We start from the raw sequence: 25,406 nt of genomic DNA, 5'->3' as shown, positions 1-25,406 counted from the left end.
CATCGTACTGACCCCATTTTGTCCCATTCATTAAAAACAAAGATTTTTTTCATAATTATGTGAAATTTAGATTAGATTAGATTTAGATAGAGTTTTGTTTCCATTTGCTCTGCTCTTTGAAAAACAAAACAGACCGTATTTACCCCTCAGCCATAATGAAAAGTAAATAATTGTCAAATCGACATGTTGGGACAGTTAAGTCAAGTGACAGTCAAGTGAGACACTAAAAACACAGAGGAAACTACCTGGATCCATTCCCTGCACCAATCCCTGAAAAGCAAAGACCCAGTTACTCAAACAGTTAAATACATATTGTCTGATCAGACATTTCTCCCCTCTATAAACAAAATAAAATAAACAGGGTTTACTACACAAGGATTATAGTATCTGTGTTTCACTCCTTATTTTCCTGCAGGCCAGAAACCGCTTCTTATGTTTATGAAGCATATAGAGGACTGAATCAACCAGAAATGAATGCAATGAGTGAAAATACATAATTAATACATAAAATAACATGAAGTAAAACAAAAAATATTAATATGATTCATGAAACTATATGGCACTCAGTACAGAAAATGTATTTCTGCCTTTGCAAATAGCAAGGAGAAATACATGAATATACAACTATGGGCTTTATATTTTGTTATACATTTATTCACTCATTTTGTACGTACTGTATATATATTTATTTTATACTTAAGGCCAATTGTTTCCCCCATAAAATCAAGACCACTCCTCTTTCTCTTTGTCTCTCGTTCTCAAGTGCCTTACTGCTCCAAATACATATTACTAAATGTGACCCTCTGTTTTGAAACAAGTAATATTTTTGCCAGTGTTACCAGTTTCACACAACACATGGAAAATAAAACACATAGAATTAATTTATAAAATACAGAAAAAGATCAAATAATCATAAGGATTTATTAAATGCAACAGCTTTGATAATCTTCTCAGACATTCAGCCCAATTAAAAACTTTTGACAGAGGTTCTGATTTGAAATGCTGTTCATGGAACACAGGAAAGTGAATGGCTATCATTCTTTTAAACTCTTAATAGCTGCTGGTTAGGATTTGAAATTTGATACAGCTAAACAAACATTAACACTAACAAATATAAACTCCTGCTTAGAAAATAGTTTTCATATAGTATGAATATATATTTTCCAACATTTCTGGCACTGTAGTCTCTGATGTATAATTTAACAGGGTAGATTACATCTAATCGCTGTCACGCTTCTAAGAAACTCAAGATTAAACTCTGGATTAAGAAAATAAAGACTACGACAGAATCTTATGTAACATTAAATTACTGACTTTGGTGATTTGTAGTGGTAGTATACATACACTGCACCATTTGACAATAAAACCGTTCTACTTTGGATCCATGAGCACATAAAATGCAGATGAAAATCAGTTCAAACTGATTGGCTCCAAATACAGTATTTTCCATTGAAAATCAGACAATACTAAGAACAGTTGTTAACTGCTAGCGTTATTGCTGCTTCTGGTAGGGAACACAAGGTAAAATCAAATGATGTTTTCTTTATAATGGGGTTGGGTGCCTGAATACGACTAAATTAGCTCACCTGGAGGAGCCACCACCATGCATGAATGACTATTGCTCTAGTTGTATTGCTGCGTGGACTAACTATCATTACAGTAAGAGGTCTTCTTAACCTACCAAAAAAAGATGTATGGCCAAAAAAGTGTGAGAACAGTCTAGGAATCATATTTTCAGTGTGTGAGCATGTTTCTTGCAAAGAGGTTTGTCTTTCTTGGAGAAGAAGGTCTGGCCTTCCAGCGCAGTACAGCACACCTGTAAAAAGCCAAACACACACAAAATAGACACTTTAGCAATACATTCAAAAAAAGAATACGAACAAAACTTTTATTGATGACATATGTTATGTCATGTTGTACGTGCTAGCCCCGTGATGGTCTGAATTTACTGTGACACTTACAGCACAAACAAAGCAGGTGTCATGCCAGGTGTAACCCAGGGCCTCCAGGAACTTATCTCCAGCCTCAATGGGGAACTCACAGCCATGACAGCCAGTCCCAAACAAACTGTAGAAGTCTTTTGAGAGAAAAGGAGATGATGGCATACATCAAATAAACCATAACAGCAAGAGACAATCAAACTTACGGAGGTCAATTCATAACAGAAGGCTACTTGTGTCTTTCCATCGACAGATTGCTAGGTGTTTTGTTTTCTAGTCCGAGGCAGCACTCATCAGCCCAATTCAGGCATTGTTGAGAGTCATTATCACTCACCTCGCTCACAGTATGGTTCTCCATCCTCCAGGTGGAAGGTGTTGTTTCTGATTGGCTGCTGACAGGAAGCGCACAGAAAGCAGTACACATGCCACGCCTGTTTGAGGGCATTTATCACCTCCTGGGTGCGAATGCAAACAATGTGGTTAGTTGGAAGCATCATACAGTTTGTTAGAGGCACTCTGTGTGCATGTGTGTGTGCGCGTGTCCGAAAATTAGATCCACATTACCAGAAAGTGGAGAGGATACAGTGATTATTGGAGGGATGCTTACTTTGCTAATTAGGTCATTATTTGTAACATGGTTGTACACGTAATATATCTACTGCCATTATCAATACCTACGGATAAATGTATGTGTTTAACATTTGTCCGAAATGCATAGCTTTTCATACAGTCTGACCTTTTCTCATGTCAGACTTAAATATTACTTTTTTTCTTTGTGGGGCCGCATGACCCAGCTTAAAATAGATACACTGCTTTCTTTCCCACCCTTAAACTGTGAGAACAAGACAGGACAAGGGATCAATGGAAAGTTGGTGGGTCAGAGTAAAATGAAGGATTAGGAGAGAGGGAGTGAGAAAACAGGTTAATAAGAAGCCGTAAGCTGGTTGAAGATGTGTGAGAAATAGAGGGTTGAAAGGGATTGAGGCTAAAGAGGTTAGAACACGTGAGGGATGAATGTCAGAGCTGCTACAAGAGCAGAGATCTCAGCTTCCTGACACTCTGGGTTCAAGCTACACCTGCAGCCTCTAGGCCTCTAAGCCTTATTCTCCTAACACCTGAACATTTACTGCATTCCTGAGTTTCACTGGTGCTCACTATTGAAATTTCACTAACCTTAAGCTTTGTTGCATTGGTCCTCTATGTGTTCTTTTCTGTATCTTTGGACTTGGACCTACACTTTGGCAAAAATTCAGCAACCGTTTTTTAAAGTAACCCTATGATGAATCTGGCACCATCGGTACATTTTACACCCCTTTACTATGTGATCTCAAATTGATAAGAACAGCCCTTTACTAAAGATGCAAACAATTACATTAATTATAAAGCGTATCCATAGTGCTGCTGCTTAAGTCATGTATGTTGATAGATAATGTTTGGGTTAAGGCAGACAGCTACTGGACAAGAAATGAGGTACAAAATAAGGTATGAAGAGAAACAGACTCCATAGTAATGTAGCCTTAATGGACACACATCAGTTTAAATGTTGGTTCAACTTCTATTGTAACTCCCAGTGAGGAGAGTGTGATGTTTTTAATCACCAACACCAAGTCACTTTTCTGTAGATTTCAATATCGAAAGTGACGTATCTACATTTTGGATTTATTTCATATAATCATGTCCAAACTATGACTAAACGTCTTTATGCATTCGAATGTCCACCTCCAACCCTTCAGCACACAGCTGGTCTGCAGTAGAAAAGTGAAGACTAAGAATTTATTTTTTTTTTTATAAAATTGAGTGAGATATTATAGAAAAGGGAGGAAGAAACAGAAGAATGTAACACAAATAAATATATGTGTGACAGGTTTGCGCTGAATGACAGAGGAGGAGGACTATGGCTGTTAGTCTCCAAACAACAGGTGGTGGAGTTTGAAAACAGCAGACACGCGCAGTGTCAGGGGCAGCTGTACAGTAAGTGAATGGTACGAATGTAAAATCTTCAGACGAATGGCAAACATTGAGTCTTTCATCCATATCCTCTTTCCCTGCACTATAATCTAAGTTTAGTTGTCATTTTCATAATATTTTGCTTTTTTAGTTTATGAATCTTATCTGTTAATAGTGCATTATGTTGATTGACCATCACAGCACAGGTGAGAGCAGCCAGATGATTATTTGATGTGCCGTCACGTCTACACTGCTACATTTCGATTCACGCCAACTCACCCCCAATATCTTAGCCTGGCAGCGGCTGCACGTCGGAGCGAAGAACTCCTCATAGCAGTGTTCACAGTAGACAAATCCCTGTTCTTCCACAAAGCCCACATCAGCCAGGGATGTGCGGCAGTGGGCACAGTTAAATTCCTCCTTATGCCATGATTTACCCATTGCTACTAAAAAGGGCCCTCTGAAAAAAGAAAAAGAAAAGCAGAGACAAAAGGAAGAGTGGAAATCAACTTTTGATTTTACCAGCAGTTGCAAAAAATAACTCTTATAAAAATTAACCCACATATAAGAGAAACAGGCAAACTATATGAATTACTTGTATCATCATGAAGTTATTTTAAGAAAGACATCTCATCATAAACACAAAATACAGAAGCAAAGCACCCTGTACCCTCTAAGGTAGTGCTGACAGGTCATCTGTGCTTTGTTTACATTACCATGTACAGACAGCACTACAAATAGGCAACCCACAAATGAATAAATGAATTAATTACAATGTGAGAAACTCAACTTTGTCTAACTTCTACAAACTGTCTCTTGGCAACACAGCATGTAAGTCTAAGTTCTTCCTGTTTCTCCTTTCTTTCTCCTTTCAGAAAGTTACTGTTTGACTATCGTGATTTAGTTATGATTTACCTCGTTCATCCTGATATGCTGAATCATAATGTCTAGAGTTTTTGACAATTAAGTCAAGTCTATGAACAATATGTGGTGATGGTTGTATTTGATGGTTGGAGCCAGTCAGTGTTTGGCTTTCATAAAAAAAAAAAAAAAAAAAAGAATTTATCAAAATTATTGTTAGATTAGACTTCTGTCAACTACTCACTGAATAATTTTCGTATTCCATTCAGGTCGCTGAAAAGAGCTTGAGAAACTAGGAGGACATTTTAGAAATCCCATGTGTTGTGTCAGTACTAAAGGTCTCCTGTGACCATCATCCTCTGCTTCTACTCAGACAGCACCCTGGTCATGTCCACTTCGATGATTAGGTGAAGTGGGAAAACAACAGAGACTAATTTACTCCATACAATAGCTGTGCTTATCTGAGCTTACTCGGATAGTGACCCTGATAGATTGCTTGGCAGTCATTAGCATGTGAGAAATCCTATCCTTAAGTGATATGTAATGTAAGGTGACACAAGTTGGGAGATAATGCTGGGGATAGGGCAGTCAGTTACCACTTATTTTGTATTATGTTATGTAGACTTTGTGCAGTTAAAAAAGTAATTTCGCCTCCTCCTGTTCCAACAATCTTAAGATACCTTTAGTGTCATTTTGTCAATCATGTTCTATTCATCAGATAGAACTCCATATATAATACATATGACAACAACATTACAGTGATGTCCCCTAATCGGATTCTCCAATCTTAATCCTACAAATTAAATTTAAATAGGCGACTGAGAGAGTAACTCAAGATCTGGTATCATCCTATCATGTGTGTGTGTGTGTGTGTGTGTGTGTGTGTGTGTGTGTGTGTGTGTGTGTGTGTGTGTGTGTGTGTGTGTGCATTCAGTCAGATCGTTGTAGGTCTACAGTTTCATACAGATTATTTACTCATGATGGTTTTAAGTTAATTATTTTAAGTGCCTAACTGGGTCTCTAAATAATTAAGGAGTGGAAATATTTTCCTTTCCCGTTCTTAATTTTCTTGAGTACAAGTTAATATCTGTGCAGTCAAGTTGAAGACATCCTCTCTTTTTTTATCCTTGTGCAAGTAGTGTATGGGCACCATACATGTGCACTGCTTTCTTTCACAATTTAAACAAGTGGTCATGACAGCCTCTTTCATTCCTGATGGCATGGATTCATGCTCATTCTATACAGTTGTCTGTTAAGTTTCATGATTAAAAAGGTTTTTAAAAAATTAATTAAATATATGACAGATCAGTATTATCCCACCTGATGACCATGTTGCAGTGGGCACACATGGGCGTACGGGTCCCTGCAGGGATGTGTTCTGCCATTTGGACCAAGGTGTCCTCATCTTTAGGGTGGGGCTGAGGTACAGGTCGGGCTGGGACCGGACCCCTCGGGACACTGGCACTGCCGTTGCCCTTCATACCAAAAGACGGAGTGATCAAACCAATGTGTGGACGGTGACCTGTAGGAGGCAGAAGAGAAATAAACCAGAAATGCAGAGATAAAGGTAAAAGGAAAGAGGAATAGATGGAAACTCAGAATAGTGAGCACTAAGATGTGCACGCCTGTTTTCTTCCCAGGTGTGTAAGTTATTTGACCTCTACCCTCTTTGTCTATACACCCAGCAGGTGTCGTGGCGGTGCATGCAGCTGGCTGACTACCGTTGTCACAACCGTGGATTCACCACATCAATCTTCAGCAATACACAGAATATTCCACTCGACCTTCAACACATTCCTATGGTGAATGTGCATGCATACACATGACCAAACACATGCAACCACACACACATAGACCACCAAGACATTCCCTCAGCTAAAACCCAGGCACCTGGCTAAACATGTAGTTTGGCCTTTGATCTCCACTCTGTGGATGGAGATGTGTTTTTGTACGTGTGTGCATGGTGTGGGACGGGCTACTTTTGGAGCTCGGCTTTACCATTACATGTCATGTTTAAGTGGGTCTGTTTGGGCAAGGAGCGGGACTGGGTTTACATTTAACGCTGAAGCCAGTAGGGTATTCATTTAAACCCTCATCATAAAAAATTGAGGGGCCTAAGTTAAAAAGTATGTTTGACAGTCCAAGAGGGAGGTTAAACTCAGCTTTAAGATGCCATAGATATGAATGCTTTCTTACTGTAATATTGCTTGATCAAAATTTCCTGCAAAAAAGTGGCAGTAATTTGTTACATTTAAGGAAAAGACTTGTTTTAGGTTGATTTTACACAGTTTGATGTTTCGACCTATTAGTGAAGCTGCCATTAATCAAGCTAGCATGTGCAAGGCTTTATGTTGAAGATGAAGTTGTTGTAGGAATGAGTGGAACAGGTAAGTGAAGGATGCAGATGCATGAGTGCGTGTCTGTGTTTTCAACTTTCAACAGTGAAGATATTGTTTTACAATAGGCATTAGCAACAAGCCAGAAGCTGAAGGCCTGGTTTCTTCAACTGCTGCTTAAGATTCAAAATGGGTCAGTGGCTTACATGCTGCTGTGGCACCATACGGCTAGCAGTATATTTTTACGATCCTGGGTCCCCTGGTAAGTGACTACATTTTATGATTCTGTTGAGCAGCAGTTACATCAGGGAGTGACACGGAGAAGAGGACCTGCCTTGTGCTCAGAGACTGGATGTAGTGGACGCTGTAACTTAGGCTAGTTATATTTAAAGAGTAGAGAACCTGCTTGCAAAAAAACACATATACAGAATTTATTCATTTCAATTATGTACGTGATAAACAGAATAATGCACAGAACTGGCAGCCTCAGATTCTAAGGGCTGACTGCATATGGAGCACAGGCTTTATACTGCAGCTCTGCGGCTTGCCTTTAAAACTTTATTCATAACTACCGACAGGTCCCTTCAGTCAATATTATCTTTCTGACAGAGTAGAACTGCTGCACATGTGACTGAGCAAGGCGCCACAGGCAGAGTGGGGCCTGCTCGCCTGCTTAATGGGCTTCCACAGAGGAAAAAGACGAGAAAAGAAAAAGAAAGTCTGCAATGACCTATTTCACAACATATGTCACGCCTCAACCATGGAAAATAAGCCTCTTTCCCCCTTGCTAACTGGCTGCAACAACATTCAATCCAACAGCAGTAAATCAGTTTCACAGTGTGCCAGGATTGGGAACCAAACATTTTTTGTATGAGAAGAAATAACACTTTTTAACTGTAGGAGGGAATATATTAATCAATCAAAAACATGCTTAAAAGAAGATTTAGCTCAATTCCTAAAGGAGTTTATATTTAGGAATCTATTTAGGGGGGAGTCACATTTTGGGTATGCATGCATTCCCCGTGACTTATGCTAAGAAAACAGCTCAGGCACCTTAGTCTGATTGTATTCCAGTAGTTAATTTAGTGAAAAAATACCACAAATTGCCTACAGTAAAAACAACTGACACATAGCCGTACAGATATATTTTTGTTGGATTTGGCAGTAAACTTAATTTACTATTCCACACATTTCATGATGAATAAAAAATGTATTTTAGTCACTGAAACCCATGTATTATGTACATATACTATATTCTTTAATATATACTCACAATGGCTGATATGCTATTTCAGGAAGTTAGTTGTAGACCTGCCAGTTGTGTCTTGGTCCAAGGTTTACAAAAATGGCACCTGGCAATTATCATAGCCAGTGCTCATTGTGAATATCAATGTGAAAATGCATGAAAAACCCTTTAGGATGTGCTGCTATCACAAGGAGACAGGAGAAAACACACAACTACACACACACACGCACACACACACACACACACACACACACACACACAAACACACACAAACACACACAAACACACACACACACAGTTTACCCTGGGTTGCAGCAGGTCCTTTGATCATGGTCTTGACAACTGCAGAGTCATGGCTGTTGAGTTCAGGTTCCTCACTCTCCTCACTGCGCAGAGAGACACCATGGAAACACAAATGATATGGAAATCACTTTATATATTTTGTAATTAAATTCATAATTAATCACAGTACACCAGAAACCACAGCCACTGCACATAAAAGGTTACATAAACTCTATCTTCACTGCATAAATTACAAAATACTTACTTATTTGCATCCCACTCATTCAGAGTGATGGGTCACACAACAGCAGGATGTAAATTGTTATTTACAAAAATGTCATCCCCAGCAAAATACCTTTGAGCTCTGTGTACTCATAGCTACTACAACAAAAAAAAGACAAAAAGAACAGTATAAAAAAAATTAAAAAAACGCTAGCCTAGCGCAATTTTCAAGTTCCTGTCAAAATACAGTAAGACAGACTCCAGACCACCTACCTGCTGACAGAGCTGAGACAAATATGGTACCAACCAAAACACAGAGTGCAGCTACAGCCAGAACAGTACAGTACTCAACTTCATGGTGCACTTCCGACTTAGGAGTACAGTGCGCACAAAAATGTTGCTCGTGTGTCACATTCACGGAAGAACAGAGTCCAGGCCACCAGCCCGATGATGGATAGGTCATGAGTTGGTTTGCACAGCACTAATAATACAGCACACCCATTCAAAACTGATGCCAGAATATCAATTCAAATTATTTAATAGAGAGTAACTGACTACAGTGTTATGAAATATAGCATGGTGTAATGAATATAAGTGCCCCTTCCTGCACTGTAGACAGATGCCAGACTACCAGTAGTAATGATGGAGGGGAGACAAAGTTCTTGTGGTACAGTGCACAGTCTGACTACATTCATTTCACTCCATTCAGTGACTTGTCCATATATTCTTATACAACAACCACTGTATATGCAGTTGTTGCCTCACCTCTTTACATTTTAAATGTCCCCTCTGAATGCACAACATATGGGTTTGGACACTTCACTGAGGTTGTGAAGGGACAAACTGAATGGGTCCCCATGACAACATTGGCAGTTCTTTTTCACATGGCCCCAGGAAATAAAACTAAACTTCACATTTGGGTCAAAGAATAAATAATTTTAAGAGACTCTGCACTAAAATTTAGTGGTATTCACATCAAAAGATGCCAGAACACTGATTCAAATGACGAAATAGAGAAAATGACCGCATGGGACCAGTGGTTATTCTAAGCATAATGCTATGCTAGGTCGTCTGTTCATATCTAGTCAACAGTATAGTGGCACAGGGTGATATATTTTGTCTTTAAAGACATGTAAACACACAGTATAATATCTGTGGCATTGTTTTCAGTACTCGCCCAAGGTTTGACAAGCCAAGATCTAAGGCAACACATATTTTCTGAGAACAACATATTCTTTTTCATGGTCAGACATACTCTCTTGGGTCAAAACGTTCTCTTGAAGGGAAAACATCTGAGCAAAATACGTCCTTGTGATGCAAAATTTTCTCTACTTGTTAAAGACGTATTTCATATTGCAACGCTCTTATTAGGAAAAACATTGTGTTGCTATGTGTTAGTTCTTACATTTAGGGTTTTACTGATCAATTATCATCAATATATAACAATTATCCATTAAAGATAACTGGTGAATAAACATCTTAAATCATCAACATTCTTTCACGTAATGCGCCATTATTTACCACACTGATAAAAAAAAAATAAAAATTGATAAAATGAGGCAATATATATGCCTATAACTTTTCAGAAAATATATATTTTCAGAAAAGTTGTCTTGTGTCATTGGAATTAAGTTATTTTGAAAAAAATATGAAACATTTTTGCAGGTTTGTATTGAAGAACAAGACAGGCTTTGAAACTCATTTTCGGATGCCAGAGCTCGTCCAGCTATCGTGGGGGAAAGGAGCAAAATGTCTCTGCTCTTCAATCAAACGTGGCCCCGGGGCCTCAAACTCTCCACTGCCTTTTAAAATGATGCAAAATGAATAACCTCTCTATGAGTAACATCAAGCGTGTGCATGTGCATGTGTGCAAGTGTGCGTGTGTTTGTAAGTGTGTGTGTGTGTGTGTGTGTGTGTGTGTGTTCATCAATGCCAGCTGAGTAGCTTGGGTGGGCCAACAATCTCTCCCCAGACGTATTACACCCACAATGCATAGCTGCTGCTGATGCCAACAGTTGGATCACTGCTGTTTTCTCCTTGTGCTTGGCTGTTAGGTGACTCATGGGAGACAAATGTTATGGCAACTGCAGTCATAGTTACGTCGAGTTGTGCCTGTGAGTGTGAGCAAGAAAGACGGAGAGAAAGAGAAGAACCGACAGAGAGATATAGACTATGAGACGTAAATAGGCAGATAGAGACACAGAGAGAGATATAGGAAGAATGTCACACTTGTGTGTACTGGCTTCACTTCAGTCGATGCTCAGTGTTTCAGCTGCCCTCCCTGCCTCTGCTCTGACATTCCTTTAGCACACAATTCATTTGAAGACACGAAACATCCATAACATGAAATGGTCCCTACAGAGCAGGGGGTTCACTTGGTTTACCACCCAGGACTACCTCTAAAATCATTGGTTCAAACTCTCTGAATAAGTGCTCAACTATGTAGCTGTGTAATTGCACAACTCACAAGGAAAGGAGAGGGGAGGAGACTTTAAATTTACCTAAAGACATAGACAGCATTGACGGGGGAAGAGAAGAGAGGGTCTCCCTCTTCTGTGGCAGACTGATGCCAAGACACCCTTTGGCGTGAGAAGAAAAACAACACAGACAGGCTTAGACACTGAGACATTAACGCAAATTAACAGAGATAGTTGGTTAGATGGCTGCTGATGCTATTCCCACCCTTGTCACATTTGGATGTAACATTTAATAGTTGTTACACAGACGATAGCACTCTGAAAATGACTCTCAAACGAATGGATAAAATGGTTATAAAAGTCAGCAGATTTAATTTACACACTGTTAAACACTAGACACAAACTACAGTGCAATGACAATCATTGTGATAAATGTACCCAGTGCACTGATGTGTTAGCCTTGATTCTGGCTAATCAGCCTATAGTTGGTACAGTCATAATCTAAGTACTCTCTATAGGAAAGAGACTGTCAGACTGTGGAATATCTCTCTTCATTCTTATTATCAGTTTATCATTTTGTCCGCCATGTAAGGGGGTGGGGGGGCGGGGGGGGGGGGGGGGTGTTCGCGGGTGGTGCAAACTGACTTCTTATATCTACAGCCAGAGACAACACTGAATGAGTATAGACAGTAGGCAATTAAATTTGCATCTGGACTATTGTCCTTTCATGTGCTCCAATTCTTCAATATTTATACCTGCTTGTAAATGTAAGTGAAATGAGTATCCGATCTAAATCTGATTAACTCTATAAGTTAATTCTAAAATCAACTGGTGTGATTAACTTCATAGATCACTGTGTGATGCTGTAAAGAGATAAAAGGTAGGTAAATTAAGCACATAAATGAGGAGGCTTTCTGGCTAATCAGCCAAACTAAATTCACTGTTTTCTAAATTCGCTCTTAAAGAGCATCAGCTCTTATCAAGTAGAATGTGTCCTGTAAGAAAGAGGACAGACCTCATCCTCATCATACTTTTAGGCTATTAAACTCTGTGAGACTAAAGGCTGTAGCGCCATCTATTCAAATTATCCCTGCAAACAAGCTAAGAACATTCATTCACATTAACTATTGTAACTGGCTAACAACAGGTGACAAATAGAGCAGGAAATAAGATGGTCCCCAGTCCTTCATTCATTAGAGGCAATTACAGTGCGGCTCGTTAATATTCTCCACCAATCAGGCCAATTACACAGCAACTTAATTGTATTCTGCAAGACTTTGATTGGTTGATAAATGGTGAGTCCCGCTGTTTTGATTCAATAGTAGCCAGTTAGAGTGCTGACCATCTGGACATACTGGGCCACATATAAACCTTGTTAACTGGAGGGATAATTAAAGAGGGACTGGAGGAAGGAGGGAGAGAGGAATACATTTATTTTCTTTTTATCTGTCTCTCTCTCCTGTTCTGTCTTTATATTCTCTCTTTCACATATTTACATTAAGTGCATCCTTGAATTTTCCTCTTACGTACTGCATCACTACACAGTCAGTGCCCTGGTTGGCATCTCTGTTGCTGTCTCTCTGTTTGACTTATCTATTTCACGGTCTATTTTCAGCACTGTATGCTGCCTAATAATGAGACTTCTTGTTTGCTGGTATTAAGCGATAATGAGGAAAAACCTCAAAATCTCAGTCGCCCAACTGTTTACACATGTAAAGTAACCCCATGTGTACTGTAGCTTCAACAAGAACTTGTGTTATGCATCTCATAACTGTGTTGGTTTCGTTTGAACATAGAACAAATGGTCCATTAACATAGCTGACTGCTGTCCAGCAGCTTTCTCCACCACACAACAGATGGTCTATAATTTAGCACTGTGATATTTTTTGGATCAAATTCAATCATCACGGACTATACCATCCATGCATGTGCATTCACTCACACGTAATGACAAGGACACCCATCCATACAGTCGCCTACTCATACTCAGTCTCTCACACACGCACACACGCTTTTCATACTTCATGGTTTAAATGTGTACGGTTGTGTCCACTAGCCAATGACGGATTTCTGTGAGATGCTGCCAAGCTGTTACACAGTGACCACAGAATGTCATAGTTGGTATGAGTTGTAACGACACAGACATATGGACCGTGTCTTTTGGTGCTGGCATGGTCTGAACAAACATGGCTTTTTAACTGGCATGTTCAGTGGACACAAGGGCCTTGTTTACATTGTGGATTAAAAATGTTTTTACTTCTAATATTTAAAAAAATATTAACTGGACTACCAAAATAATTTTACGATTTTACGAAGAATAAACTACCTGCCCCTCCTCTGTGGCCCATGGGTACAACAAATGAAACATATTTTTCAATCCTAAAGTCGTCTTCTGTGTAGGTTTGCTTATTTGCTTCTGCTATCAGGGATTTAGTTGATGATCATTATGACTGACAAGCTGCATGCATCACAAAACATTGATACGTACAGTGAAAGAGCCCGCACATATTATATCTCATTAAACTGCATGATGATATCACTCTTTGCTGGATCCAGACCTGGACAAAACTGTGTTTAAAATGTTTAAAGGATATAAAAAAATAACAATAATCAAGATCAATGCTTGAGTTGAACACTGTTTTCTTTCTTGTTTTTTTTTTAAACCAATGCCTTCAACTTGAAATAGTGTAAAACAAAAATTTTCAAGCAATCAAGACCATTTTCAGTAAAAGCATGTTTTGTCCAGCTCTGCCCGGTCTACCTCTTGTTCTTGGGCAGGTGCAGCTCACTGACGCTACGACGCTTCTTCTTTTTCTTCAGGCAAAGAGGCAAAGCTTGAATGACTGGAGTGATAAGCAGAGCGTCCAATAAGGACTGAGATGCTGCTTTCTCAGGAGGCCTAGGATTGTTCGGATAAGTTGTTCTGAACAGAAAAGGCAGAAGATGATTCCAGGAGGAAAATTGTGAGACATTATAAAAAGGACACAGAAAAAAAAAGAGAATAAGATTTCAGGAGTAGTCACTTAAAAGTCTGAAGGAAGAGGTCAGAGCACACTCAAATAGCTAAATGATAGGGTTCACTCCATTTACCTTGCCTGCACTGGACTACGGCACTTAGTGTGTGTCTGTCGCATGGGCTGTTTGAGTGCACTATGGGTGAGGGGAGGGGGTGGGGGGGCCGCTCTGGGCAAGAAGTCTAGAGGACTTGACAGGAGCTCTCTCCTGTTTACAAATACACACACAGAGGTTTTTGTTACATGGACAATTCCGTATTAGGGATTTTCACTTGCTCTACAAAGAGACAGAGTGAGAGTGAATTTCAAAACATAAAAATATATTTTGAGCCATACAACACATATTTCACATCAAAGACTGAATACACAAACAACAAACTGAGCCAAGCATCGGCAGAAGGTGGCGTGTACACATAGTTCAGGACGAGTATTATAACAAGACTAGGTCGAAATATAATATATTGCTGGACTGTGGTGTACGCTATTTGCTTTCTGCCTAGTGTCAACCAGTTTGAGCCTTTTATCCATTTGCTTCTCTCCTAGTCTCTGTGCTCACATAAACAGTATTTTAATGCAGCTGAATTCCCATTAAAGCTGTTCTCCTTTAAATGTGTTTCTGTTACTGTTGTCAGACAATAGAAAAAGTATGAAATAGTGACTGATATGCAACCTATTAAGACGACATGTTAACCAGTGGTCACCTGCAAGACATTTCAAAGCTGCTGCTCACACAGAGTTTTGTGTCGTGTGATAAAAGCCCACTAGACGTAAAATAAAGGCAAAGACTGTGCTGTCATTTCGGCTATATTTACTTGTAATTGCATCAATCAGCATTTGGCTGACCAATGGTGTAACTTCATCACTCAAATCTAGCTGTCAGCCAGTCAGTCAGTCACGGACATTTGTGTTTATAGGGCTGGCCCCAATGTTGCTGCCCAGTCCAGTCCAGCCAATCAAACAGTCCTCTAACTCCCTTAGCTATCTGACCAGCAACCCTCACTCTATTCCTCACAGCTTTTGTGTGTTTCCACTGGGCATGGGACTCCACAACCCAGTTCAACTACAACTAGTTGCATGAGATAAAAACCCAAATAAGTCCTGAATTGACCTGTTACTCCAATGTCTTACCTCTTGGCCACCATTCCCTGGCAAAGGTGGTTCATTCTGACAACACCAAAGGGAATGACACACACACACACACACACACACACACACACACACACACACACACACACACACACACACACACACACGTAGAGGCCCACATACAGTAAGACAATGGCAGAAGACAGCACCAGATGGTTTGTGATATTAAATGTCTCCATAGAAAATATTGAAAAAAAAAAAACAAACACAGCAAAGTATGGCAGCGTCGCATTGTTCCTATTAATAGTGAAAGGAAGGTGAACTGATTTGAAAATCATTATAACCTTGTACCTGACTGGTTTGGTAGAGTAGAGCGCATGATGACGTGCTGATATATGAGATAAATGAGTATTGACTTGGACTGGGAAACTGAGAAGACAAAAGAGAGGAAAAACTGCACAGACTGGAGAGAATGTTTAAACAATTAAAGTAAATGATCAGTCACCGAAAAGTTTTCTTCATGTGCATCAAATATTTGAAATGTGGCGCAGCACCTGTGTTGAGGTGAAAGTCGAAACTGACTTTGTGCTGCCCTCAGACATGCAGCAGCAGGATTATCTAATTTATGGTTGTCATCATCACGGCCAGTCAAACAGTTCATGGACTCAAACTTTTCCAAATCTGTGCTGCCATCTAGTGGTGTCACATGGGAACTGCTAGACCAAGGCAAAAAAAATTTTAAAATAAAGACAGTGATCATTCTGATTTCAATCAAAGCCTTTTCAAGTATTAAACCTTTTACGTATTTTAAGGTAATACTTTGAGCTTTCACAACACAAACGCTATTTACCTTTCAGCAGGTAGCAGTTGGAAGCTTGGTTGAGCTGAAAGAGTAACATCTGAGGTACATGGTCTACAGACACGGACTGGGTCAGAAGAGGCCTCTGGTGCTTGGTTTTGTGCTGGTAAAGTACTGCTACCACATGAGGAATGTACTCCTACTGTTTGGGCAGGCAATAAACTAAAAACAGGCAGACACGATGCTGGAGTATGGCTACAAACAGGATTTGGCCCAAGAAAAGAATGGGGCATGCTATCTGGCAAAAACACAGCATCAAGAGAAGTGTCATTTGACTTTTGGGCATCTGAAAAGGTGTAATGATGGGTATGAGATGATGACATCTGGTTTAGAGCTGAGCCATTGCATGTTAAAGGTACCAGCATTGGCGCTAATGAATAGTTCATATTAGACAAATGGGTTGGGTGTATTTGACGAAACGTGTCAACAGAGCTTGAATACGATAATGGGATGGCAACTAGACGAAGGTGTGACGCGGATGATATGTTGTTGTCTTGATTTGGGGTTTTTAAGAGGCCGTCAGGATTGGAAATAAGGACATCATGTTGGATTATAGCATCCTTCTCTGGCCACTGCTGATTGGCTGATGAGCCTGTCGCCTGTAGCTGTGGTTGGTCATTGTGAGCAGATGTGGGAGTGGTCTCTGCATCACTCAGGGCGCTGAACGTTGTGAGTAAACCACCTGCTTGCCGTGCTGGAGACCTGTCACTGGCAAATATCAGATAGCAGAGAACAATGTTATTGTGTTCACAATGTTTCATTTTTGATGTATTTTGAAGTTTGAGTTGGTTTTAGTCGAGTCACAGGAAGTGTGAAAAATATCATTAAAATGCACTTGAAATGTGAAATCAGCATTATAGGTGAGAAAAGGTCAGTTAGTTCCTGTGATTAAACAAAAGGGCTTTATGTGATTGTTTTCTTTAAAAGTGACTACTACTATGTCCAAGAGACAATTCAAAGTGACAGGTGAAGAGGGGGGAAAAGTGTCACAGGCTTAGGTGATGATTTATACCTGACCTTCCCACTGTTTGTCTCAGAGTCAGTGAGATAACTGGAAGAGGAAAGAGTGAAGGAACTAAGGAAGTAGGGGAGAAAGGAAGGAAAGAATCAAGGAAGGGGACACCAGAAAAAAGAGAAAAGGAAACAAGAAAAAAACTTAATCATTTTATTCGCTACAATATAGAATGCTTTTTCAAACTCAAAACACAGAAAAGAAATGTCAGCCTCTAGAGTTCCAGATGTTTTAAAATGCAACACTGTTAGACTCTACAAAGAAGAAACTCATTGAAGTTCGCAAAATCTGCATGAAGTAAACATGGGGATCAAATAAATGTAAAGGCACTGGAGAAATATTTTACACAGTAAAGGCGTCAAATCATTTCTCTGCATTACAAGTCATTCATCGCATTTATACAGTCGCTCTGCAAACCATCAAAGCTCAACAAACTGCTCACCAAAAAGAGCCTTCCTTACTTGCATAAACCTTATACCATACCAAGTTAGAGTGTTACATCCCAGCAGCATAGCATATAAGCCACTGCTTTATATATACTGTACATACATGCATGACAAGTTGAAATCTCTTCCACTTTTTCAGACATGGATTTTTTTTCCCCCGTTATTTCAAGATACTGTGTTAGTTCCAGTGCTAGCAAATATAACAGATGTAAACAAGCCATTAAAGCTTTTAAACAATTGTCCTCTGTAACATACATTTATTCAACAGTCCAATTAACATAAAGGAACATACATAACTGTCTGTCTAATGCACTCTATTGCTACTGTCAGTGATGTCAGAAATAAACTCCTTCCTCCAAATCACACTTCTCCCCCTTATGTCATATCTACATTACAGTGGCACTGAGGACAATGAGGGGCAGACAACCCTGTAGTTACTGTATGTGGTGCATTTGTGAAGTCCTTTAATATGCATTTTTATGATTTACTGAACGCAGACCTTAAAGGTAGGGTGTATGTTTTGTCTATCTATAAATATGAATTTCCATCTATCATTTTCATGTTCTATGTTTCAAAATGAACGCAAACTGAATGATTCATAACATGTCGTCAATGCAACTTTCAGTAGGGCGACTCGGCTGCTGTCTTCCTTTTCCCATTACATGTGTATAGGTACTGTAGTGAAGACTGAGTGGGGCATAGATGTGGATTGACAGCTGTATATCTGACTGAGCATGTTCAGACATCATATCAGACTTCATTAGAGCCGTCATGAATTTATGCTCTTTATGAACACTCTGTAATTCTTGTCTCCCATCACCATCATGTTTTGGTGATTATTAGTATGAATATAGTATCTTATCATTAAAATCACTGACGACAAGTATACACAAAAAGTGGCATACACATGCACTTTACTCAAACTTGAAATGTAAGTATAATGAGGTGAAAGTAGACACACACATAAAAGTGTGTATTTAGGCATCTACATGTTTAGGGTTGGAATCAATGGAGTGAGCCCATCACATAAGCAACGCTTAAATAAAGGTCTGAATGAAGTGATTGACCACACACACACACACACACACACACACACACACACACACACACACACACACACACACACACACACACACTCTCTAACAATTCCTTTACAAGCTCCAATTGCACTATTCCTTCTTTTACTTCCTATATTCCCATTATTCTACAAGCTTGTATCGCTGCAACAGTCCAATGAATTAACAACAATCAATAGCAGTCAAACTGATATAGTGTACACATACACAGGTAGACGGACGCATACAGAGACACACACAGTCTACTGGACATTGAGGGCGCGAGCAGACACCCCGTGGTGCCAGTCTCTCAGCTCGTTGTACTTAGGGCCAATCACCATCCGAGTGGTGGTCTTGTTCACTCTGCCATCCACGTCACAAGAGTAAGAGGAGATAGAAAGAAGAGAAAAACACACCAAAGGAGAGAGAAAAGAAGGATTTAAGAAACGTAGCTGCCCTGCGATGTGCGATGAGACACACTGAAAGCTGAGCCACAAGGAAAGCTTGATGATACAGAAGCAGCTGTTACCACAAACAAAAAGCTGATGATACACAGGAAACATACAGATGTAGTGGTTATGGGCAGTATTGCTGTCATCATCATAATATAAAATGACAGAAATCAATGGAAAGAAAGAACAAAAGTGAGCTGTAAGGATTATCCAGAAAACAGTTCACTTGTCATTTCCAGTGTCCAAAGAGTCCGTCTTCATTTTGTCAACACGCTGCCCATGAATCGTGGTCAGTATGGACTCAAGTTATGAATTAATTTAACCACAACGCTACACAACAACACCCACAGTCAGCAGGGAATGTCTGCATGTTCACATGAGCTGTCACAGACACACGGTTAACACATGTACCGCCACAAACCACCCAGAGCAATGGACAGCCAATGGATCACATCACACTGAGAACGAGACCACAGTAAAGCCATGATTGTCAACAACGCAACAACAGGTTAAACAACATGCAACACTGCAATGCTGTCACATCCGACGACCAAATGCACAAACAACCACGGGCAGCACACAAACCATCACAAATGGCTATGCTTTGATCGATGAGCACAGATGGATGCACTTTCAGAGCCTGGCATGATGCTATTTAAAATCAACCTTCAGCAATCTGAGAGGAATTTAATCAAAATTGCTTTCTGATCTTTTGAAGCTACTGAGAATCGACATACTGTACAGCACACATTGGTCTGGCTTTTGACTTAATGGATCAAATGTGATCCTCCCTCTGCTGTCTAGACAGGAAGAGCCCACACAGCATCAATACATTTGCCAGAACAGTGCAACAGAGATTTTGAGTCAGATTTTTTGCTACTGCATAAATGTAGATGTTACTGTTTATGTTAGAGACACCCAGCTGAGCAGGTTAAATGAAAGAAGAGTTTGAAAATCAACTGAAAAGATGAAATTTTCTGGAATATGTATTGTTACTCCAACAACACAATTAGTCATACAAACCACAACAAGAAAAACGGAGACTAGAGTTATTAAAACCACAATCTTCAATGCGTCAGCATTTTCTTTGCCAAGCACTTACTTTGTCTTCTTGGCTTTGTCAGCTTCCTCATCTTGAGCTACAAGGGAAAGAATGGAAACATTAATGAGTGCACACTAAAAAATGTTGCGGTCTTTATCTTCTACAAAAATTCTGTTTGATTTTGAAACATATCAAAAATATATATATTAGCATCATGATTTAGATATGTTTTTGTGCCTATGTATGCAAGATCCACTGTACTCAGGTATGTGATCACTAGCTCAGGTGCACTAACAACAACAGGTAATGATGAGGTTCACGTAATGACTCTGCATGCACTTCAGTCAGTCAGTAATGTACCGTGCTCGGTGCCAGTGATCTGAGCCAGAATCTTGAATGATCTGGACTGGGTGGTGCCAGTGCGGGGGCGCCAGTCCTCTGTGTCCTCCGTTATGCGCTTCCTGCTGGCATCAGCATGAGTGGGCACATGGTAAAAATGGATGTCTGTGTCCACAACGTGTTTCCTGGGAACTCTGGGAGAACAGGGCAGAACAGGATGGATGAGATCAGAAAATATGCTTTTAATTTTACATACTGCCTCTCATATATCTATCAAAGCAACAGAGATGAAGACTGATGTCATTTCCTCTGGGGTATTATAAGCTATTAAAGTGAAATGTATAACTTTTAATTCGGCAGGAAGCTATAAAACATTTCATACTCCTTAGTACTCGAAACTTTGTACTATAAGTAGGTCATAAGTGGCTCTGTCAACCGCAGTGTGTTATGAGCCAAAGCCATGTAAAGTTTTCTTTCAGGAGGTTACTTTCAATCGGAAAGTTTAAATTCATTTACAGTACAGGTATTGACATTATTGTTTCTTCAGTCGGAGGAATCTGATTAAATTGTTGGATGATTACAGGTTATATGAGATGGCAAGGTGACACATAAAAAATAATATAGAGGGGGAAATAATAATAGAATTTGTGCTTATTAGACAAGAACAAGGGGGAAAAAAATCATACCACACTTTGTTAAATGTTTTTGGTGTCTAGATCTACCAATGTGATACCTTGGTGGCTGGGGTTTTCTTGAAAACCAATGGCAGAGAAAGACAGGGCAGAAGAAAACAGAAACAGACAAAATAAAGCCAGTGGAAAACGAAACAGCAATATTCATAACAATCATAAGGGCACAACAGAATCATGTGAAAAGACTTACTTCAAAATACTTTGAGGTCCACTAAAGGGAAGGTAAAGTAAGACAAGACAGACAGAGAAGAGACAGAAATGTGAAGAATTGATGAACTTGTAAAGAATTAATTAAAAGAAATATAAAGAATTAAAGATAAGTAGAAAATCAATGGAGGAAAATAGAAAACATGAACTTATGGACCACAACTACTAGTGCATGCATAACACTGAGCCAAAATATCCACGGAGACATTTAATTGCATCGATAAGATGAAAGGTAAATTATCAAAAGAAAATGTCAGTTCTATTTTCAACCACATGGTGGTGCTGTTGACTCATCTGTAATTCCATAGAGGTGGAGTCATTCATCATCTGGACACTTTTATGTTTTTATTCAAATGACGCTGAAAAACACGCACTTTTGTTTTTATGAGTGTGCAGCATAGTTATGATGCAACATGTGTGGCTTGTGTTTGTGTGAATTCATGAGGAGTAATATGCGTGTGTAGCCACAACCTTTCTTGGCAACAGGGTGCTGACAGGGCTGTTATTAATTGGCTGTCAATAAATCAATTCCAAGACAAATACACACACACATAAACATAGACATACATACACACACAAGAGCATTGATGACTTTCCTGGCACTGCTGTCAATAAATCACCTATAAATAAACACACCCACCAATACACTCACCTAGCACATTGAATGTAGTGATTTATGAGTCTCTCTCAACACATTCTTGTCACAGCAGCAGCTATGTCGGTGTGGGAGTGTTGACAGCTCTATGTGAAACTGCTCACACACTTACAGTTACAGTACAGTTAGTTACTGGAAGTGTCTCACACAATGTAGTCTGTGTGTGTGTGTGTGTGTGTGTGTGTGTGTGTACGTGTGTGTGTATAATGTGTGTGTACAATATCAGTGTTTGTGATTTATGGCTGAGGTAAAAATATACTGTCGCCTCAGCATATTGAATCACATGCAAAGGTTGGGTTCATTTTAATTAGTTGAATGCATGTGTGTTACCACTTAAAACTGGCTTTAATACCTGAGTGGGAAACCCTCATGTAATGTGCCAAAATATGAAATGTTTCATACACAAAAGCTATTTCTGTAGTAAACTAATAAGCAAATGCATGCAAATGTCATGACACAGTATTCACACAAAGAAGCACAAGGAGAGGTAAAAAGGAGAACAGGCGTAATTTGACATGCTTCAGACACTAACTTTGTGACTGGAGGATGTGCTGCAGTCTGCAAAGCAGAAAAACAAAGTTTGAAAGGAAGAGAGAAAGACAGGGAAAACTGACATCCTTATGTCCCAATTCTCGCCATTGTATTCAATAATCCCCTCTGAAACGAACCACACAGCACATTTACAACATGCAAACAAGCAAGACGCAAGGATGGACACGTGCTGTCTCATAGTATCAGTCTGTATGCATCTCAGCATCAGAACAAAATAGAGATTCACTAATGCTGAAAGAAACACCTGTTGATAAGTATACAGAGAGAGAATAATTCTGTATCACACGTCCTGAAAGTGCTTTCTCAATAAGAGCCACTACAACTGATGACAATTTACAGAATCATATCCATTACTACTGTATATATTGATCATCAGTGACAGTGCATCTGTATGCTTACCTCTACTGTGGATGACCAAAATAACTATTGTAATACTTGAACTGTCTATCATTTGGAATAAAATGAGGATGAAAAAAGCTAACCACGACATTCATATAGAAATGTTGATGTGAAAAGAAGCAAAAGACAATGAGGAAGATCAAGCTTTAATAAAGTGTTTTAAATAAATGTCATCTGTGATACTTGGAGAAGACTATGTACCCAACTGAAATTCAGCTCGAGTGTTTGTGCGTGTGTGAATGACTGCATGGTGTAAGATTATATTGTGCAGATCGCTGGTGACCGCTAAGTCTCACAGAAAGAGAAACCACTGATCCTTTTGTTGGTGTGTAATAAAAGAGAGAGTGAAAACATGAAATGAAATGACGTGAGAAATTATGAGTCAGAAAAGGAGTATATTCAGTCCATTTGGCATTTTAAAAACATCCACATATACCCGGTAGTTTTAGGATAAATCACTAAAAGAATGAATAAAAAAGTGGAGAAAAACGGCTTGATGACGGTGTGCTAGTCTGTGAAGGGCACCAGTGAATTTGTAAATCTACATGGATTCAAGGCTGAATCCTTTACTGACTGACTGATTTTCGAGAAGAGCAGAGAGACTACCACACAGCTTGAGTTACCAATGCAGGCTATATATACACAGCTTAGTCATAGCATCATTGCATAGTTATACTCACTATGCCTCTGGAGAGAGAGGAGGTGGGGTTGTGACAAAAACAGAGGGGGGGGGGTGATGCTGGGAATTATGTTGAAAGAGACAGGAACAGGCAGCTTGGATGTGAAGTGTGGCGGGGGAAAATTGAATGTGATGTATGAATAGATATATAGAAAGAAAAGGAGGAGAGATGGAGGCAAAGAGGGCGAACATAATAGTAATTCACTCAATGAGGGTTCTCTTCAAATGCTGGTGACGAGTAATATAGTTGAAATGTGGGGCTGTCCTCAGACACTCAACCACAATTCATAATATAGAATCACAGTGGAGATCTCCACTTTCCCTTAGAAGAGCAAAGATGTGTCTTCATAAAATATCATGAATGATTCAGGATAAAATGAAAGCAAAGAAATAGAAAGAACAACCACAAGTAAATGGGAGAGAGACTGCATTTCAATAGCTTCACCATATAACCACCACGCTAGGGATATTTTATTTGTCCATACAAATTACTTATGAGTTTTAGTTCTACATCCATCTTAAAGTTGAACATTAACTGTGTTAAATTCCTCACTTTCAAGATTTTAACCACAAACAACTCATGGTTATGTTTTACAGCCTTTTTTTTGCATTATTTTAAGAGGACTCCAAAAGCTCATTTAGAGTCCATCAGTTCTGATGTTTTCCATCACAAGAAAACAGATTTCACATGTCTTTCAGTACGGATCTTCAGCCCAAAGTTGCTCCAGTAAACAAATAACCCATTTTAATTTGCTTACATATCAGTGTTTCCACACTGGTAGTTTAAGTTATCTAACATGACACATTACACAAATAACTGAGACTCTGGCTACATATTTTTAAAAAATGTCAAACCAAACCAGCAGCACAGTGCCAAGCTGAGACTGTCACATTTCAACACTATAATAAAAAAGATTCACAAACTGAGGCAACATAGTCAGGCCTGGCTTGTTAACTAAAACCATCGATCTCAATATTGTGTTTGGAGTATAGTATTTCGCTTTGGTAACTCCACCAAGAAGGTTTCGTTTTCATGTCTATTTGTTGATTGATTTGTTTGATTTATTTGATTGTTTGTTTGTCGACAGAATTAAGCGAAAAGTACTGAACTAATTTTCACCAAACTTGGTGGAGGGACGGGACATGGGTCGGGGAAAACGAAATTCAATTAATTCAAGTGCCAATTTGGGGCTGACCCAGGATTTTTTTTTGTCACTTTCCTTCACATTGTGAGATAGGGCATTTTTGTATATATTTAGATGAAATGTATGGATCTTGATGCAGAACATCAGACATATTTATGGTGTTGAGATCATTCATCATTCATGCAGTTTGGTACAGATCCAGATAATAATCCAGATCTGGTGGAAGAAAATTCTGAATCCACATTATGCACAGAGTTGTACTTGTTATTAATAGTAAGTAACAGTGCATATGGCACCAGCAGCATTTAGGAATGCAGTATTTCATTCAACATAGCAATGTTGAATACAGCTGTAGAGCTGTATGAATTGAATAAGGCTGATGTCATCATTTCACACAACAGGTAATAAAACCATGCAGCTGTCTTGCATAAGGATTAAAGACAATAAATAAATAAAGCTATACTTGACAACAAAAGTCATGTAGGATTGTTTGGCCTTGGCGGAGGTATGCGCTCTACTGA

General features: G+C 39.2%; 1 protein-coding gene across 4 annotated transcripts in view; it reads right to left on the bottom strand.

Annotated features, from left to right (window-relative positions):
* Positions 1-907: 907 nt before the first annotated feature.
* The window catches only part of pdlim5a (PDZ and LIM domain 5a), a 59,222-nt gene continuing 34,723 nt past the window's right edge, over positions 908-25,406 (bottom strand). The window contains exons 5-15 of one of the 4 annotated variants that reach the window (XM_023414400.2): positions 22,643-22,668; positions 21,439-21,459; positions 21,290-21,316; positions 20,578-20,750; positions 20,278-20,314; positions 8,634-8,716; positions 6,069-6,270; positions 4,167-4,347; positions 2,275-2,395; positions 1,962-2,077; positions 908-1,816 (exon numbers count right to left, since the gene is read on the bottom strand). In XM_023414400.2, the coding sequence (XP_023270168.1) occupies positions 1,727-1,816; positions 1,962-2,077; positions 2,275-2,395; positions 4,167-4,347; positions 6,069-6,270; positions 8,634-8,716; positions 20,278-20,314; positions 20,578-20,750; positions 21,290-21,316; positions 21,439-21,459; positions 22,643-22,668 (1,077 nt within the window). In that variant the 3' untranslated portion in view covers positions 908-1,726. The remainder of the gene's footprint in view (positions 1,817-1,961; positions 2,078-2,274; positions 2,396-4,166; positions 4,348-6,068; positions 6,271-8,633; positions 8,717-20,277; positions 20,315-20,577; positions 20,751-21,289; positions 21,317-21,438; positions 21,460-22,642; positions 22,669-25,406) is intronic. The other 3 variants (XM_023414401.2, XM_087176088.1, XM_023414399.2) reach the window with 3 other exon arrangements.

Source organism: Seriola lalandi, unplaced genomic scaffold (assembly GCF_002814215.2).
Source record: "Seriola lalandi dorsalis isolate HSWRI2012SDOR001 ecotype SW California unplaced genomic scaffold, Sedor1 jcf7180002054524, whole genome shotgun sequence".
NCBI lineage: Eukaryota > Metazoa > Chordata > Actinopteri > Carangiformes > Carangidae > Seriola > Seriola lalandi.
This window is presented reverse-complemented; position numbering and strand designations above follow the sequence as displayed.